We start from the raw sequence: 17,487 nt of genomic DNA on the forward strand, positions 1-17,487 counted from the left end.
CGGTGTGGGGGTGAGAGGAGGAGAGAGCCGGCGGTGGGTGGGCAGTTCGAATGTGTGCGGATATGCTGCGTTCTGTGTGGACCTGCCGCCATTTGGGGGCGATTATAAAACGGCCGTGGATTTTGACGCTCGAGGTGGTCTTTTTCCTCTAGTGAATTTTTTCTTTCTTGTTTGGTACAGCACAACTTTCTCTCTGCTCTGCTTGTTGTTATACAAGACCTCGCTTTATAAAACCCCAAGGACTCAAAGAAAAGCAAACTTCACCTTTCTTCTTTCCCTTTCTTTTTCCTTACACCTTATTTCTCCTCCCACCTTAACCTTTATTCCCCTCATATCTCCTACCCCTTATAAGCTTACCTTATATCCGACATCTTTTTGATTGTTTTCAGCATCTTTTGGCCAATTTCGATCGATTTCCAATCCCGAATCCAGAAGATCATCCCCCCTTGAAACATAAAAGACCCCTCCCTGCCCTGCATTTTGACTTAATTTATCCAGAGTAAAAATGGTTCGCGCTTCGATTCTTTCTATCATCGCCCTCTCGGCCGCGGTTCACGCCAGCACCTACGAGTCCAACACGGATGCCGTTGAGTCCACCTCTGTCCCGGCTACCAGCGTCACTCCGACTTCCTCTGTCGCGGAGACCACTTCGGTTTCGTCTGTTGTCCCGACCCTATCTTCTCTCGAGGAGACCACCGAGGCCACCACCGAGGCCACCACTGAGGAGACCACTGAGGAGACCACTGAGGAGACTACCGAGGCTACCACCGAAGAGACCACCGAGTCGACTACTGAGGAGACCACCGAGGCCACCACTGAGGAGACCACCGAGGCCACCACTGAGGAGACCACTGAGGCTACCACCGAAGAGACTACCGAGGTCACTTCTGAGGAGACCACGGAGGTCACTTCTGAGTCTACTTCTGAGGAGGCTACCGAGGCCACTTCGTCTGAGGCTACTTCTGAGGAGACTACCGAGGCCACTTCGTCTGAGGCCACTTCGGAGGAGACCTCTGAGGAGACCTCTGAGGAGATCTCTGAGGAGACCACCGAGGCCACTTCTGAGGCTACTTCGGACGAGACTACCGAGGCCACTTCTGAGGAGATCTCTGAGGATACAACCTCATGCGAGAGCACCACCACCGACTGCTCGACTACTGAGGAGTCTTCTACAGAAGAGTCCTCGTCTGCCGACGAGTGCCACGGTGACTGCAGCACCGATGTTGAGACCGTCACCGAGACCACCCCGTGCGAGCCCACCACCGTCACTGAGACCATTGTCACGACCCCGTGCCATGAGTGCGAGCCGACTACCGTCACCACTGTCTACACTGTGACCCCGACCACCGAGGTCCCGTCGTCGGTCGAGTCCACCTCGGAGACCACCACCCCGTGCGAGCCCACCACCGTCACCGAGACTGTTGTCACGACCCCGTGCGACGAATGCGAGCCGACTACCGTCACCACTGTCTACACCGTGACCCCGACTACTGAGGTCGAGTCCACCACCCCGTGCGAGCCTACTACCGTCACTGAGACTGTTGTCACGACTCCGTGCCATGAGTGCGAGCCGACTACCGTCACTACTGTCTACACCGTGACCCCGACCACCGAGGTCCCGTCGTCGGTCGAGTCCATCTCGGAGACCACCACCCCGTGCGAGCCCACCACCGTCACTGAGACTGTTGTCACGACCCCGTGCCATGAGTGCGAGCCGACTACCGTCACCACTGTTTACACCGTGACCCCGACCACCGAGGTCCCGTCGTCGATTGAGTCTTCGTCCGAGACTACCTGCCCCGCTGAGGTTGTCACCGTGACCGACGCTGACTGTGTTGAGACCGTCACCAATGACGTCGTTGAGACCGTCACTGCCAGCGGCAAGGACTCGACTGTCACTGAGACCATTGTCAAGTCGGGTGAGGGTGCCGTCGTTACTGAGACCATCAGTGCCGAGGTTCTCGTCTCGATCGAGGACTGCACCACCGAGTACGTCACTGAGACCGTCCCGGGCTCTGACATCTGCCCCACCCAGACCGAGACTGTTGGCACAACCACCACTGTTGTTGTTACCAACGAGAGCGAGCTCACCAACTACGTCACTGAGACCGTCGCCCAGACCACTGGTGGCGCCGAGCAGACTGTTACTGTCACTGTCGAGAACACCGTCCCGGCTGCCGATGTCACCGTGACCGAGGCCGTGACCGAGACCTGCGAGGGTGAGGATGCCACCGTCACTATCCCGGGCGCTGCTGGCGAGACTGTTACCGTTACCAACGCTGTCCCGACCACGGTCACTGTCGACAACACTGTTACCGAGTACCAGGAGACCCACACCGCCCCTGCTCAGACTGACATCAACACCGTCACTGTCGCTGGCTCCGACGTTGTCGTTGAGGAGACCAAGGAGGTCACCATCCAGGAGGTTTGCGATGAGGAGGTCACCGTCACTGAGACCCGCGAGGAGGACGTCACTGTCTCCCAGACCATCGAGTCCACAAACATCGTCACTGTCCCGACTGACGTTGTCGTCCCGACCACCGTCTACTGCGAGAACGTCGCCACCGAGACCGTCCAGAACGACGTGACCGTCACTGTCCCGATGGTTGCCACCGAGACTGTCCTCAGCACCAACCAGGCGACTGCCTACTACCCTGTGTACGAGACCATCGTCCAGGATAACACTGTCACCCAGACTGTCACCCACGTCGTGGACACCACCGTCACCAACGTCCAGACGGTCCTGGTCGGCGGCGAGACTAGCGTCGTCCTGAACACTGTTACCCAGACCGTGCCGAGCGAGACTATCACTGTCACTCAGGTCCAGGAGGAGACTGAGGCGTGCGAGGAGGATGTCATCGTCACCGTGACCGAGGCCGTCACCGAGACCCGCAAGGAGGATGTCACCGTCACTGTCTGCGACACTACCCCGAGTGAGGTTCTGCCCACCAGCACGACTGCCACCACCCCGTGTGAGCCGACCACCGTCACCAAGACCATCGAGACCACCCCGTGTGAGGAGTGCGAGCCGACTACCATCATCACCACCATCGTGGAGACCCCGTCGTCGGTTGAGTCGTCGTCGGAGACCACTACCCCGTGCGAGCCCACCACTGTGACCTCGACCATCGTCACGACCCCGTGCGAGGAGTGCGAGCCGACCACCATCACCACCACCATCGTGGAGACCCCGTCGTCGGTTGAGTCGTCGTCGGAGACCACTACCCCGTGCGAGCCCACGACCTACACCACGACCTACACCACCACCCCGTGCCCGGTCTGCGAGCCGACCACTGTGACCACTGTTGTCACGGAGACCCCGTCGGCTTCGGAGGAGTCGTCGGAGGAGCCCTCGTCGGAGGAGCCTACTGAGTCGTCGGAGGAGTCTGTCGTCTCGTCGGAGGAGTCTGGTGTCTCGTCGGAGGAGCCCGCTGAGTCATCAGAGGAGTCTGTCATCTCGTCGGAGGAGGTTGTCTCTTCGTCGGAGGAGTCTGCTGAGTCGTCGGAGGAGTCTGTCGTCTCGTCGGAGGAGGTTGTCTCTTCGTCGGAGGCCGCTTCGTCTGATGCCGCTTCGTCGGAGGAGGTTGTCTCGTCTGAGGAGCCCACCACCGAGGAGTCTGCTGCTTCTACTGCTGAGGAGACCTCCGAGGCTACCTCCGAGGCTACCTCTGACGAGCAGACCACCGAGGCTACTACTGAGGCCACCACTGACGTCGATGAGTCCACTGGCTTCGAGTCGTCGGCCCCGGCCACCAGCATCACCGCTGCTCTCTTCTAAGGAGACAACGAGTCTTAGTGGCCCGTTGCTGAAGGCTGCATCTTAGAGCTGTGGTGCGCAATCCTGCGCAATGCTACTCTTGTAAAATCGTTGCGATTTTTGTTTCTACAAGATTCCCCTCCCTCCCACTTCCCCTTTTCTCTGGTTATCTAACGCACAACAACTTGTTCTAGGATGAAGGCATAATTGTTTTCCCTTTTGTTTCTTTTTGTTTCTCTTTCAATACTACAACTGGCTTATTAAAAATTTCCTACTCTGTGGATACGGTGCAGCTGCTCTGCATCTTTATCTTTATCTTTATCTTTATCTTTACCTATATATAAGATTTTATAGTCCAAAAAGTGTCCGACCGTCCGCTAGAACCTTTTTTAATTCGTTAACAAGTAAAACTCTTAAGCTTCAACACGGGTTTGAGTGACTTGCTCTGTAAACTCCCTTTGGTTTTGTGCGGCATCTGACCTCACCGGTGAAACCAGGGTGACAAGTTATTGTTGTAGTGGTCACAGGTCTCTACTGGATATCTCCATTGGTTCAGCGCAAGAGCTGCTCTCAGTATCGGTCGACCTGATAACTTCCATAGTGTCATCATGGTGGTCATCACTGGCTGCGCAACACTCTTAGGATATTTATGAGCACCTATTGAATAAGGCCATGTAGCTCTTCTAACAGTCATGCAAAGTTTGTGGGTTTATTTTACAAATTAATTTGTCATATGAATATGCATAAGCAGTAGTATTTGGGCCACAATGGACCCAGTCTGTATAGACTGATTCAAGAGACTGTATCAGTGCTAAGGGCCCCAAGAACCATGCAAGCCAGAAAATCTTTAATAAAAAGTTCTTAATGCTATGCATACGCAATACAGCAAAACTGAACAGCATCATTTCTCTTCTTACTTGCCTATTGAATTTCTCAAATGAATATTACCCGCAGCACTACTGTCATAAAGACATCACTTGGTGGTATTGGCTTCCGTGATTCTATGTTGCCCCGCCTAGAGCAATTTGTACACAGCGTCAATATCATCAAAGAGCATACATACTTGCTTGCACGATGGATATTACTCCATCAACTAGCTGACGATGATGCCTTTGACCCTGCAATATTTGTGAAAAAGGGGTTTTTTCGTTCAATTTATTTATTTATTTATCGCAACCTGAAGGCGAAGACTGTCATATCTGCCGAGGATTTCGTCAACCGGAAGGACCGGCCAGAACTGTCGAGCGCAGATTTCGGTGATGTAATTAGATATCATATTTATGATTATCTATTACATAATGGCGATATCGAGCTACATGGCGTACGTGAAATGAATCAGGTAGCGACATATGTTGACACCGAGCTGCTAACAGCATACAAGAACAACATTGTGTTGCACTATGGCACTTGCCTACAGCGGATTCTGGCCAAATTGATTGATATTCGCAGCCGCAAAACCACACTGCACAGTACAATGGGCAATGTGTCCAAGGCTGAGTTAAATAATGCATGCCAAGTGTGTATTTATACACCTGCACAGAAGCTCCGCCAGGCAGTTGCCTCTAGGCGCCCTGATCTCAGTGTGCTCACCCCACCGATGCTTGCAATCTACAACAAGCTGGCACCAGTCCTTAATGCCTATGATGCCAAGTACAGATTCGCTAAAGACAGCCGATACTATGATGCCAAGGTAAATCCACTTAAGCATCTGCGTGCATACATTCGCCTATGCCAGCTTATCGAGAATGAGCAGCTTGGCAAGTCTCCTCCCCAATGCTTGCCTCTGCGGACATCATGGATCCCAGGCCATGTGCGCTTAGACAAGCAAATAATCAAGCGGGTGTTTGTTTCGAAAACCCGTGAGCAGGTTACCAAGATCAACGCAGCAAAGAGGGCAGCAACAGAGGCAAGGAAAGCAGCAGAAAAAAAAGCGAAAACTTAGCCAAGAAGGCTGCACGCGAAGCAGCGAAGATGCCATCAGATGAAACAGAGGCCACTGCAGCAACTGCAGCAGTAGCGGCTGATTCGCTTGCTGCTGCATCGGCGGCAGCAGCAGACACTGTTGCAGCACTTAACAATGCATATGCACCAGCACCCCCAGTCTGTGCACACGACCCGGTCCAAGGGATCATACAATCTGTGTGGGATGTATGGGGCCGGGTCGCAGATCTAACATCAAAGCCATTTAAGGCGCATGGTGATAGAAAATTCCACGGGATGGTGACAACAGATGGTGTAACGATATGCATTTTGTTACAAGACAAGGTACCTAAGACTGGTGCTGCAGTAGATGCTGATGCTACAGCTGACTGTTGCTGCAGTAGATGCTGATGCTACAGCTGACTGTTGCTATATCCACCAAATACCACAGCCAGAGCTGCAGAATCTGAAAGGCCGCTGTGTATTCATCGATCCAGGTCGGGGCGATTTGCTATACATGATGCACGAAAATAGCAGCAATGGGAAAGAGGGTGAAAAAAATGCTCTACCGCTACACACGGCAGCAGCGCAATAGGGAGCTCAAGCTGCGCCACTATGACAGGATTCGTTGGGATACAAAGGATCAAGTCCCAGAAGATGCTGTCCGCAGAGCAGAGGCTGAGCTTTCCAAGCACTGCTGCCGGAGCCTTAGCCCAGCAAAATTCCGTGCCTACGTTGCTGCCCGTGCATCTGTGCGGTGTGTCCTAGCACCGTTTTATGCCAACACGATGACAGCGCGAAGGCTACTAGAGCAGCAGCCCACTAAGTCAAACAAGCAGCATCAGAGGCGCTGGAAGGTCCATCCAGGTGTCAGTACCAGTCCCAAGGTGTACCCACTTCACCGCAAGCTGCGCCTTGATTCATTCATGAACCAGGCCCGTGCAGACCACAGGCTTGCCGCGAAACTCCGGAGCAAGTTCGGTCCAGACCCAGTGCTGATCATGGGCAATGGGAGTGCGCCGATGGCCCGGCACCATGCGCCGATTCGTGGCAAGGGATGGCGCGACAAGTTCAAGCACCATGGCTTTGAAGTCTATCTGATCGACGAATTCCGGACATCGTCGGTGTGCCCGTTCTGCTGCGATAAGTCACTGCAGACATTCCGGCATGTTCCCAATCCGCGGCCCTACCAGAGATCGAAGAACCCAACTGTGAAGTGCCATGGCCTTCTCCGCTGTACAAGCGAGTCATGTAAGCGGGCCATGGCACAATACAGGCGGGCCTATTCGTCTCGGCTCTTGAACCGCGATCTCGCAGCAGTTCTAAACTTCAGGCTCATTTTCCAGTCACTCTTTGATTCAGGCAGAATTCCTGAACGGTTCTGTCGTTCTACGGCCATTGCTGCCGATACTTCTGGCACCACCCCTGCAACAAAGAACCCGCACAAGAGGCGTGGACCAGCTGCAGGTGATTCTGCTGCCAGCAGCAGCGAACCAGCCCTGAAACGTCTGCGCTGAGCAGGCAATCAAGATGGGAAATGATCATGATCACCATTGCACCAACAACCATCCGACACGTTCAAATGACCGGTTCGCCGTGATGCCCTTATCGACGTGTCAACCCATGCTGACTAGCAGCCGAGCTCGCATCGCGAGCAGAGCAATTCTAGTATCTTCCATGTGAATATAGCCTCCACCAAGCTTGGGCATGAGCGCGATGATGCCAGTCAGGGATTCCATCATGACATCTGTCAGCTTGGCGATTCCTTTACCCTGAATACGCTTTTCACATAGAGATGATGGCAAGTGCTCACCACCCCTTCAGCCTGACACAGCTGTCTATTTTCTCCAACGACAGGTGCTCGTCTCCTAGAGCTATTTAGGCAATCTGTTGTCTTCGGAGCACGTTAAGGGCGAAGGATGCGCTGATTTTCATATGACGGTGCAGCAGCTCTTACATATTTTTCGCGCTCTCCCAAAAACTACCGGAGGAAGTGGTCTACCTCTTTGGTACCCCGTTTCACATGCGCATCCGCAACAGTCATATAGAGGAGTCGTTGCCACTGCATGTGAAAGCAGCCGTGTAGCTTGAGTTTTCTATGGAAACCAGGCACCAAGCAAGCCAGAACCCAAGCACGTTCCTTCGCATTTAGTGCACGTGAGAAAGTTCAGAAAGGAAATGGTCAAAAATGCCGCGCCCATCGCTGCTACTGTCTCTCCACTGCTTCCCCGCTGCACTCCATTTAGCAACGCAGGCAAGCAGCAGCCCCGTTTAAAAGGAGTGCGCCGCGCGTTGGCAATGGCATTGGTAAAGGACAATAAGAAACCCCGCCCGGATACAACTCTCTTTCCTTGTCTCTATCTGTATTTTTTTTTTAGCGTTTCAGTTCTCCCTTCCACCTACACATTTACTCCAATTCAAACAATGCCTCTTGCTGGTTTCAAGTCAAGCGCTATCATCGACGAGCTCACGGCCGTGCTCAACTCGTTCTCGGCTGAGGAGCGCAAGAAGGAGGTCACCAAGACCAAGGCTGTGTATGCCTTTGAGGTCACCAACAGCGACGGCCAGAAGCACTACTTTGTCGTCGACCTGAAGCAGGCCGGTAAGGTCACCGACGGCACGACCGAGGCTGCTGCGGCTAAGGGTCAGCCCAAGCCCGATATCAGCATCACGCTTACAGACGAGACCTTTGTCAAGATCTCGGAGGGAAAGACTACGGCTGCGGGCGAGTTCATGAGCGGCAAAGTCAAGATCAAGGGTAACATGATGCTGGGCATGAAGCTGGAGCCCCTGCTCAAGCGGTTCAAGGGCCTGGCTGCCAAGCTGCCTGCTACCCCGGCGCCTGCTGCTGCCCCTGCCGCTGCCGCCCCTGCTGCCGCTGCTGCCGAGCCCATTGCTGTCGAGGGCTACCAGGGTAGCGCCATTATTGCTCAGATTAACAAGACGCTTGGATCGGACGATGCCAAGCGCGAGGCTCTGCTCAAGAAAACTAACGCTGTGTTCCAGATCGACCTCAACGGACCCGCAGGCATCAAGTCGTGGGTGCTGAACCTGAAGCCTGGCGCCTCTGCCTCCGACGCTGTGCTTGTTGGCACTGCCCAGAAGAACAACAAGACCGCCGGTGTCACGCTGACCCTCAAGGACTCGGACTTTGTCGACCTTGCCTCGGGCAAGATCACTGGCCAGAGCGCGTTCATGGGTGGCAAGCTCAAGACGAAGGGCAACATGATGCTTGCTCTGAAGCTCGAGAACGTCCTGAAGGCTGCCAAGCCGGCTGCCAAGCTCTAACCGCCGTATCATCACTTTAATATATATCGTTTTCTGGCGCATAGCGTCTCCCAGCATTGCTGCTAGACCCGGTTCGGAACCTTCACCTGAGCCATTCACTTTGCAGAGATTATCACCACCGATTATACAGCCGCTAGGCTGATCGCAGCCATTTATCGGCACTTGCCACTTGTGAATGAAGCCGGCTGTGAAGGCAATGTAGTGTATGATAGCCGGTGTTTGGCAGCCTTGACAAATCAAGCCACTCGTTTGTAGTTAGCCGTTTGTCCGGCAGAACTCTTTCAGCTACTGAGGTCTACATGTATGGCACGCTACCCACACCTCTATGCATAGCGTGTAAACACGTTCAGCAACTGTCCGTATGACGAGCCCCCAGTACTGATCCGGGGTCTGGTCGCAGAGGCATCCATAGCTCTTTCTACCGCTTTTTGCACATAGCACCAGCCGGCACCTATAGCTAGTAAGCGCTAGCGACTGGCACCTACAGTGTGGCCATGCCAACATGGCTCTATTGCGGCCTTTGCGCTATTGCAAGGACAGCAGCCTTTGCTGTTGACTTCTGAGGATATATTTTTAGTAGCCAACATGGCACCGTTTCCGATTTAGTCGAAAAGTGCCCAGCGAATGCACATCTGACACCTGTGCTCATAGCACTGAACAATCTTTCTCAAGAGGAACACAGCGGTGTGACTTTTGGCGACATCATCTTGCTGCAAAATTTCTGCCAGACACTGCCAGACACTGCAAGACACAACCGGGTATCTGCTGCTGCATCCCACTGTCGAGTCTTTTTGGCACAAGCGTATCTCAGAATGATTGATCCCTTTTTGCTGGCAGAGGTCAGGCACGCAATCAGCCTCACTTGACCCCATTGTGCATTCGGGCATAGGTATTTTTGGCAAGGACACCACATGAGCCGATGTGTTGGTGTTTGCAGCATAATAACACGTCGTCATGCAAATCAGCGCGTGGCAAAATGCAGGCAGGCGTGTGTTTTTTTTCTGCGACTTGTATGGCTCGGGAGAAGTGGAGTGGAACCCGGAACGGCAGCATAGGGCAACCACCTCGGCGCTGAGGTGATTGAGTAGTCAAAAAATGGATAAGTGGTATCCCTTGCCCGGTATTCCTACTCTCGATAGGCGGGGTATAGAGCCGCCAGAACAATATCACATAGAATCCGGCGAATGCCACACGGCAAAGTAAATACCAAAAAGAGAGGCGTTCGCATTTTCAGAATGCGGTATTATTGCTTTCGCAAAGGCTAGGAATAAGCCAAGAAAATAAAGACGCTGCAGTTCGGGCAGCCCAGTGCAGTTTATCGGGTAGAAAGGAGAGGCAGCCATTCTTTTGAGGATTGGTAGGCGTAGCCGAGGCTGACTGCTGCTGCTCAATGACACCGGAAATTGATGGGGCGGGATGATATTTCCCACTTGTTTGCTCTTGCCCAGTAGATGGTGTCTGTCTCTCACTCAAGTTTGCCACGGTATATGGCAAGATAAATACCGGAAAAAGGGGGAGGGTGAGGGGAGGGGCTGGATGCACCACCCCCAGTACCGCACACCCCCCAATGTGGCCTGGGAGAAGACATGTCGTGTATCATGTGCAAGTCGTCACTTTATTTTAGCGGACACTCTTGCTTGGCGCAGTATGTTTACTTTTTGTCTCGCGTTTTGACAGCACGCCTCCCTTCAGATAATGTCTGGCAAGCAGCAGCCAAAATGCAAAAGCTTTTGTTTCAGTTTTTGAATAGCACTTGGCCGCCTTACAAGCGCTCTCCTATATAAAGGCAGCCGGGAGGCAGGGATCGAAGGATTCAACATCAGCCCTTTTGCAATTCACCCCTTTCCCTTCTTCTACCTCTACGCATCTAAGTTATAGCATCTTGCACTTTTACATATACAAGCCACCATCCTACACATATACAATGACCTGGACTGTTTGCAACGTGCCAAAGCCTGTCCACCACGACCATGGCTACGCGCAGCTCACTGTTCCGCTTGTGCCCGGAGAGTATGAGTACAAGATTGTTCTGCCATCCAAGGAGACTGTCAAGCACAACGAGGAGGCCTGGGTTATGCAATATGACAGCTGGAAGACCACCTTTAGCGGACATAACTACCATGGCCACCACGGACACATGGCATGCAGCTGCAGCCACACCAATCACTGCCACCATCCTCACCACGGACACTGCGGCCACCACCACTGAGCGGTTACCAGTGAGGCGTGGGCGCCACTGGATCTGCTTCTTTCACGGATAACCCCAGATTCCTCAGTTTCACTCTGGCCCATTTATCATCCAACCACACCAACCTAATGCTCCACTCTACTCTCTTGGCGAGCATTGTCACACAAGCCTCCTCTCCCGATACCTTCCTTTGACTCAGTTGTTGCCGCGCATTGCATTTTTCAAAAATAAATTACGCTGACACACTACATCAAATAGCTGGCTGGTCATGGTAGCAATGTGCGAATGTGCAAATCGGATATAGAGACATGCACAATGTATTAATAGGACACACATCGAAGCCTGTGTTTGCAATAGCAGGTGTATGGCTGCAAAGGGCAACCGGCGGACCAGCCAGAAAGAGTGGTGCCCTTGAAAGAAAATAGCCTCATGCTGGAGTATTCGCTTACCCAAGCCCATCCCTCCTCTTTCTGCAAATCTCTTGCGGTCGATTACTGAGGGCTGTCGGGGGTCCAAAATAAGCTGCCCACCGCCTAGCGTTGTTTGCCCATTTCTTATATAATTGCTCTTATAAACGCCATGCCTGTCTGCTCTTTGTCTAAGCAGCTGTCGTATGGAGCGCGAAGATGTAGGTTGAATTATCTGCTCACAGGCGGGCAGTGTGGTCGTCGCTACGTCCGAGAAATAGATTGACGTTGACACCAGCTTTTTGGAATGCGTTCATCATAAATTGCGGTGGTCTCCCCAATGCGGACCACAGACGAGCGGAACCAGACAGAAAATAGAGGCGTGCTTACTGCCTCCAGTCTAAATGAATGGGCGAGCTTTTTCAGCTGCTGACGCGTGCAGAGCCTGGATTACACCCAGTCCGCGTACAGGTGGAGCAAACCACGCACTTTACTCGGCACTTTATAGTGGCATTCAATTTCCTTCCCTGTGAAATCTGTGAACCAATGTATGCACAAGATGGATAAGTAAAAAATCAGCTGTGCGCTAAGACGCTGCTGGAAAAAGGGATAGACCCCGTCCTATGCACCGATCGGCGATGTCCATGTCCCAGTCTGCATAGATTTTCCTCTGTGGATAGTATCGCCGCCCTTCTTTTTCCAATGCCAGGGCAAATCCTTTGCGTGCGCTCAGACATTCGTCTTGTCAGAGCGCACATATTCCTACATGGGTCTGCATCCACTATACCTGAGGGGTGCAGAGGAAATAAAACCATCTGCAAATCCGTTTGCCCAACATCAAGGATAGGGGATAGATAAAGTACGTGTTCTCTCCACTATGGAGTCAGAAACGGGCTGTGCTGGACTCGAGTCTTGGCCACAGTGCGGCAGTTGTGAATACGCAAAAGGGATGTGAATACATTCACAGGCGGTTTCTGATTGCGCATTCATGGTCACTGAGATAGCAGATGCAAAAACACGCCTCCTGTTTTCACGCAAAAAAGGAGCAGCAGTGCTGGTCCGCAGTTATATTTAGATCCAATGCTACGACCCGGCTGCTGCATCAGTGCGTGGGTAGAGTGAAAGGTCGGGCCGGCGCGTAAAACGTGTATATAGTGCAGATACACACAGATACATTATATGGGGTGCGTGTTTTAGTGTTTTGTGTGGAGCACAATGAAGCGAGGAGGAGAGTGTGGCTGATTTAGACGTGCCAGAGAACAAGTGCAACAGAGAGGAGGGATGGCATTGAAGAATGCGCGACGCGACAGGAGTGCTCCTCCCCTTTTCTCCCTCTCTCCCTCCAGCCAAGCCTCATTTTTGGCGGTTTCTTGCTCTGGCACAGCCGCAATCTACCAGCCAGCGTGTAACCCGACTGAAGCCGAGTGACCAGGGGCAATGGCTGGCGGTATGTCACCGGCGTGGAGTCGGAGGAGGCCACCACCACGCGCTATGTCTGCGGATCCGCGAATGCCTCTGCTAGGTTACTGCATTCGCGATTATTATTGCCCACCTGCGAACGGGAATTGATTGGCTTGTGGTTAGGTTGCTAATTCTGCATCAAAAGGGAAAAGGGTGACCAGAGCGGGTTTTATTCTGCGAAAGTGCTGGCAGAATAAGAAATAACCCATCATGCCGGGTGACCATCGTGATTGTGCATTTCTCGCCGCAGCGTGTCACTCGAGGCTGGTCACCACTCGGAATTGTGCATATAGCGGTTTTTAACCCTTCACACTTTGCACCTCTGCTACAAAAAGCACTTTGCTTGATGGCCTGGCAGCGGCCAGCCGGGGGATGATTTTTATTCTGTTCATCGCGGGTTAGTAGCATGGGTTCGCGGTCCCTCCCCCCTTGCATTTTCAAGCAAGTGCTTGGCAGCCAGCTCCTCAGTCGAGTTATAAAAAGCAGCCCAAAGGACATCGTCTCCACCTCTCGCCTCTTCCTGCTTTCTTATCCACACCAGACTCCACACCGCCTTTTCTCTCTCTCTATTACTTCTTCAGTACACAAACCAGCGGATTACAAGCTCTGCACCACTACTCAGCTACAAGCAGCATACCCGGTCCTCAGTTCCCAGAGCCCAAGTCCATACACCATCATCACATAAATACACTCGCAGCAAGAACTACAGCTAGGTAAGTTCCGTGGGCTCTCTCATTACCAATGCGCTGCTGTCGACATCATCGGGCAAACGGCTGCGCTTGCATTCTTTGCGGTTGGGCACGCTTGCACCGATGCTTCGACTTCTGCCTGTTCGCCTTAGCGCGCTTCTCACATTGCAGATCCTCCTCGCCGGTGAATGCAGCTGCGCACACCTTTTCCTCCCTGACTTGCCCCCTCTACTTCTCTCCCCCGACTCTATGTCGCTGACATGCACGTTGGCCGAAGAAGTATATTTGCACCTCACAGGTTAATAGCAGTGCAGTAGTTTACACGTAACTATTTGTTCTGCGAGCAAGCTGTGCGGGGCTGGGCTGGCAGTAGCAGCTCTCCATGCACACAGGCGCATCTGTTGGTTCTTTTTCCGAGTGACACCCCACCGACTACATAATTGCTTTGTGCAGACCTGTCGATCCATGCATGTACTGCATTGGCACCACTCGGTTCGTTAACAATACCTGGTCCTCATGCACCAGAAAGAGTGCAATAATAATAAAAAGACTGCAGCTAGAGCGGTCTTGCGCGCGAGAAAGCACGGCTTTGCGATGTTTTGAAGAAGCGCACTATAGCATCCAACTGGCCGACGCGTATGCATGTATTCGGTGTGGCACACTACCCCTCAACACCATCACTAACATGCGGCCCCCCTCGATGTAGAACAAGACACAATGGCCTACAAACTCCACAAGACACCCTACTTTGAGAGCGAGGAGGGTCTCCCGGTTGTGACCTACAAGTGCGACGCGGATGACTGGACCGATCTGCCAATCAACCTCAGCGTGTCCGAGCAGACGTTTGTCATCCGCAAGCCCGGAGCCCCCGCCCCAGCTCCGCCCAAGACCTGCGGTGGGTGCCATTGCCATCAATGCAAGGCCGAGGCGGAGGCAGCAGCAAAGAAGGCGGCAGCCGAAGCAGAGGCGAAGAAGAAGGCAGCCGAGGCATGCCCATGCGCGGATTGCAAGAAGGCAGCGGCCGAGGCAGAGGCGAAGAAGAAGGCGGCGGCAGCCTGCCCATGCGAGGCCTGCAAGAAGGCAGGCGGCTGAAGCAGAGGCAAAGAAGAAGGCAGCCTGAGGCATGCCCATGCGAGGCCTGCAAGAAGGCAGCGGCCGAAGCAGAGGCAAAGAAGAAGGCAGCGGCGGCCTGCCCATGCGAGACCTGCAAGAAGGCAGCAGCTGAGGCAGCCAAGAAGAAGGCTGAGGCAGAGAAGTGCGCTTGCCCATCGTGCGTCAAGGCAGCGGCAGAGGCAGCAGCAAAGAAGAAGGCCGCCGAGGAGGCATGCCCCTGCGAGCACTGCGCGAAGAAGAAGGCCGAGGAGGCAGCCAAGAAGAAGGCCGCCGAGGCTGCTGCCCAGAAGTGCGGCTGTGCCAACTGCAGCGCTGTCGTCCCTGTGCGCTTCTCACCGTTCGCGTCATCATGGAGCCCCTTCAACAACTACAAGCGCGAGGTGCCCTGCTATGGTGGAAGCTTCTTCACAAACTTCGCCCACTGCATGTGAGGTTACCGCTGGTGTCTGCTCGGCTCGATGGCTGAATGAAAAATAATTGTAACGCGAGGGGGGCGCTGCTTCACACTCGCCTCTCTGTCTCTCTGCAGCGCCTCGTTCCCACTCACTCTCACCCTCTCACTCACCCCTCCACACTCCGTCATGGCACTGTGTCTGTCCGCCAGGAGCGCTGTGGAGAGGCAACCGCTGTCGGCAAACGGTCTTCTCAGTGCGCCTCCCGAAGCTACCTTTTTTACCCTGCCGGTAATGGCCGGCTAGGACCTCACTTGACCGCTAGCTGCGGCCTGCACTCCCGGAATCAGGCAGCTGGCAGCCTCATTCTCTTTTCTTTTTCTATTTCTCAAAGTTTTCTGTATAAAATTATTGACTCATTCCGCAGTCCTCACATCTGCCAAGGGGAATAACTATGAGAAGGAAGAGCGCCCCGCAGCTGACAATAATGCTGACACAGAAGAAATCAAGACTGGACGAGCATTATGCTAGCGTGTGCCGCAGCTTTTTCTTGCTGCAAGGCTGATTTTGGTTCTCCTGCTCCTTTTTGGGATAGCGACAATCAGTGAGACCCTTGGTTAATTCCAACCGCGGTGGTAGCAACGTTGTTGGGCGCCGAAGTTCCGCAGCAGTCAGCAGCAGCAGCCAGCGGTTGGTCGCAGCATTATGTAGATAGACGCCAGTGTCGCTATCCTTCCTGGGTCTGGGATGCGCACAATGCGCTGTTCCAAATTGATATATGCGTTCCTAGTTTGGGCAGGTGCTGATTTTCCAGCAAAATATCCCTCGCTCACTGTCAGCGGTGTGGGCTCGGTGTGCTGCGGTAGGGATAATGCAAGAGACCCGCAGCAAGAGTACCGGGGCTGAAGGTTGAAATCGAGGGATTGAACAAGCTTATTGGGTCTGCCAACCAGTGCCAACACGGAAAATCCATGTGTGGTAGGATTCCAGCTGCCTAAATATACACATGGAGGCGCGTCGGCACAACATAAGGCACAACATAGGACACAATGGGCTGTGGCCATCCAGCCAATACCACTGACAGGAAGAGTGTGCTGGGAATTCATATCATGTGTGTAATCGGAAACTCAATCGTGAACGCGCTCCCCCACCAAACATATGATCTACCGCCAATTGGCATAGTGCGGCCAAAGGGGGGTCGACCATCTCTTTTTTAGGCGGGTACCCTACCGTGCCATGACAGCCTACCATTCCAGTGATGAGAGCTATTGTGAAAAATAAAAGACGTGTCCTTTACATTATGCATCTTGTATTTACTACCTGGCGGGCGCAAAACCGGAAACTGCTGTCTGCCAGCATGGCCCTCTCTGGTCGATCCCCCGTGCCCAGTATAGGCACTTGGCAGCCAGCACGCCTTATTTTGGCCCTGCAATGGTTGTCAGTCAGGGTTGTCAGCTTTCCGAGCTGACCAGGGTCAGCTTTTATTTTTGGGCACGTACCCGAGCAAAGAGTACGGGTGGCCAAATGTGCCCGAGATGGAGGCGAATGCCTGGCTTGGCACTGCCAGCACATGCCGCTGAAGGCAAGCGAAAGGAGACTAACCTGGGCTGGCAGCCACGCGCAAAGAGTTATTCGCATCTTCGTCATTGCATGCCAAAATGGACTTTCTGGAGAAAGTCAGACATCAGAAATAGCTTTTGAAATAGCTGCTTGTTTTCCTTCCATTTGGCCGCTGCAAAGCACGCACATAATGGCTTAGAAAAGGGGTATTCAGCTGGCCAGTAATTCTTTTTGACAAGTTGGGGGGTGGGTCATCAACCCCTTTCCCCATGTATCCTGCCCACCACCAGGAATCATTTAAAAGGCTCAAGTCCGATCCGCCAAGCAGACCCTTTTCTCTTTATCTCATCACCAAATCCTTTCCTCCACTTGACCCAGTCCACAACTACCAAGCCAAATACCCAAAAATGCCTTACATTACCTTCGACAACGACCTTAGCCACCCGGTCCACTTCAACATGACTGACGGGACATACACCTCCACCATCATCACTGTCCCTCACAAAGTCGAGACCTGCATCTGCGACGAGTGCAAGAAGATCCGTGCAAAGAAGGCTGCCGAGGAGGCTGAGCGGCAGGCTCGTGAGGCCGCCGCTCGCCATTCGTGCTTCTACTACACACCGAACTACAGCTGCTGCTGCTGCCATCACCACCACTAAGCGATTGCTGTGGGCCCGAGCGTTTGTGCTAAATTTTCCGCAGTCCAGCCCTC

The 17,487-nt window shown here is 53.3% G+C and overlaps 6 protein-coding genes across 6 annotated transcripts; 5 read left to right on the forward strand and 1 right to left on the reverse strand.

Annotated features, from left to right (window-relative positions):
- The first annotated feature begins 169 nt into the window (after positions 1 to 169).
- Positions 170 to 4,014, forward strand: DL89DRAFT_265300 (uncharacterized protein). Its single transcript, XM_040886605.1, has one exon. It carries the CDS (start codon positions 506 to 508, stop codon positions 3,776 to 3,778), a length of 3,273 nt encoding a protein of 1,090 aa, XP_040746508.1. The 5' UTR covers positions 170 to 505; the 3' UTR covers positions 3,779 to 4,014.
- A 3,705-nt stretch (positions 4,015 to 7,719) lies between these two features.
- Positions 7,720 to 9,459, forward strand: DL89DRAFT_265314 (sterol-binding-like protein). The gene is made up of 2 exons (XM_040886606.1): positions 7,720 to 7,888; positions 7,924 to 9,459. The coding sequence occupies exons 1-2, from the start codon at positions 7,866 to 7,868 to the stop codon at positions 8,963 to 8,965; spliced, it is 1,065 nt and encodes a 354-aa protein (XP_040746509.1). The 5' UTR covers positions 7,720 to 7,865; the 3' UTR covers positions 8,966 to 9,459.
- A 1,421-nt stretch (positions 9,460 to 10,880) lies between these two features.
- Positions 10,881 to 11,337, forward strand: DL89DRAFT_265315 (uncharacterized protein). The gene has a single exon (XM_040886607.1). It carries the CDS (start codon positions 10,890 to 10,892, stop codon positions 11,172 to 11,174), a length of 285 nt encoding a protein of 94 aa, XP_040746510.1. The 5' UTR covers positions 10,881 to 10,889; the 3' UTR covers positions 11,175 to 11,337.
- A 2,207-nt stretch (positions 11,338 to 13,544) lies between these two features.
- Positions 13,545 to 14,605, forward strand: DL89DRAFT_320823 (uncharacterized protein; the record flags this gene model as incomplete). The annotated part of the gene is made up of 2 exons (XM_040891238.1): positions 13,545 to 13,734; positions 14,417 to 14,605. Coding segments are annotated over 2 exons (236 nt in total), but the record flags the coding sequence as incomplete, so codon positions are not given.
- A 999-nt stretch (positions 14,606 to 15,604) lies between these two features.
- On the forward strand, positions 15,605 to 16,481 carry DL89DRAFT_265316 (uncharacterized protein). Its single transcript, XM_040886608.1, has 2 exons — positions 15,605 to 15,785; positions 15,825 to 16,481. Exons 1-2 carry the CDS (start codon positions 15,740 to 15,742, stop codon positions 16,019 to 16,021), a joined length of 243 nt encoding a protein of 80 aa, XP_040746512.1. The 5' UTR covers positions 15,605 to 15,739; the 3' UTR covers positions 16,022 to 16,481.
- Positions 16,482 to 17,068: 587 nt separating this feature from the next.
- On the reverse strand, positions 17,069 to 17,377 carry DL89DRAFT_255300 (uncharacterized protein; the record flags this gene model as incomplete). The annotated part of the gene is made up of 1 exon (XM_040885332.1): positions 17,069 to 17,377. The coding sequence occupies one exon, from the start codon at positions 17,375 to 17,377 to the stop codon at positions 17,069 to 17,071; it is 309 nt and encodes a 102-aa protein (XP_040746513.1).
- Positions 17,378 to 17,487: the final 110 nt, after the last annotated feature.

The sequence above is a fragment of the Linderina pennispora genome, assembly GCF_002104995.1.
Source record: "Linderina pennispora strain ATCC 12442 chromosome Unknown DL89scaffold_2, whole genome shotgun sequence".
Taxonomy (NCBI): domain Eukaryota; kingdom Fungi; phylum Kickxellomycota; class Kickxellomycetes; order Kickxellales; family Kickxellaceae; genus Linderina; species Linderina pennispora.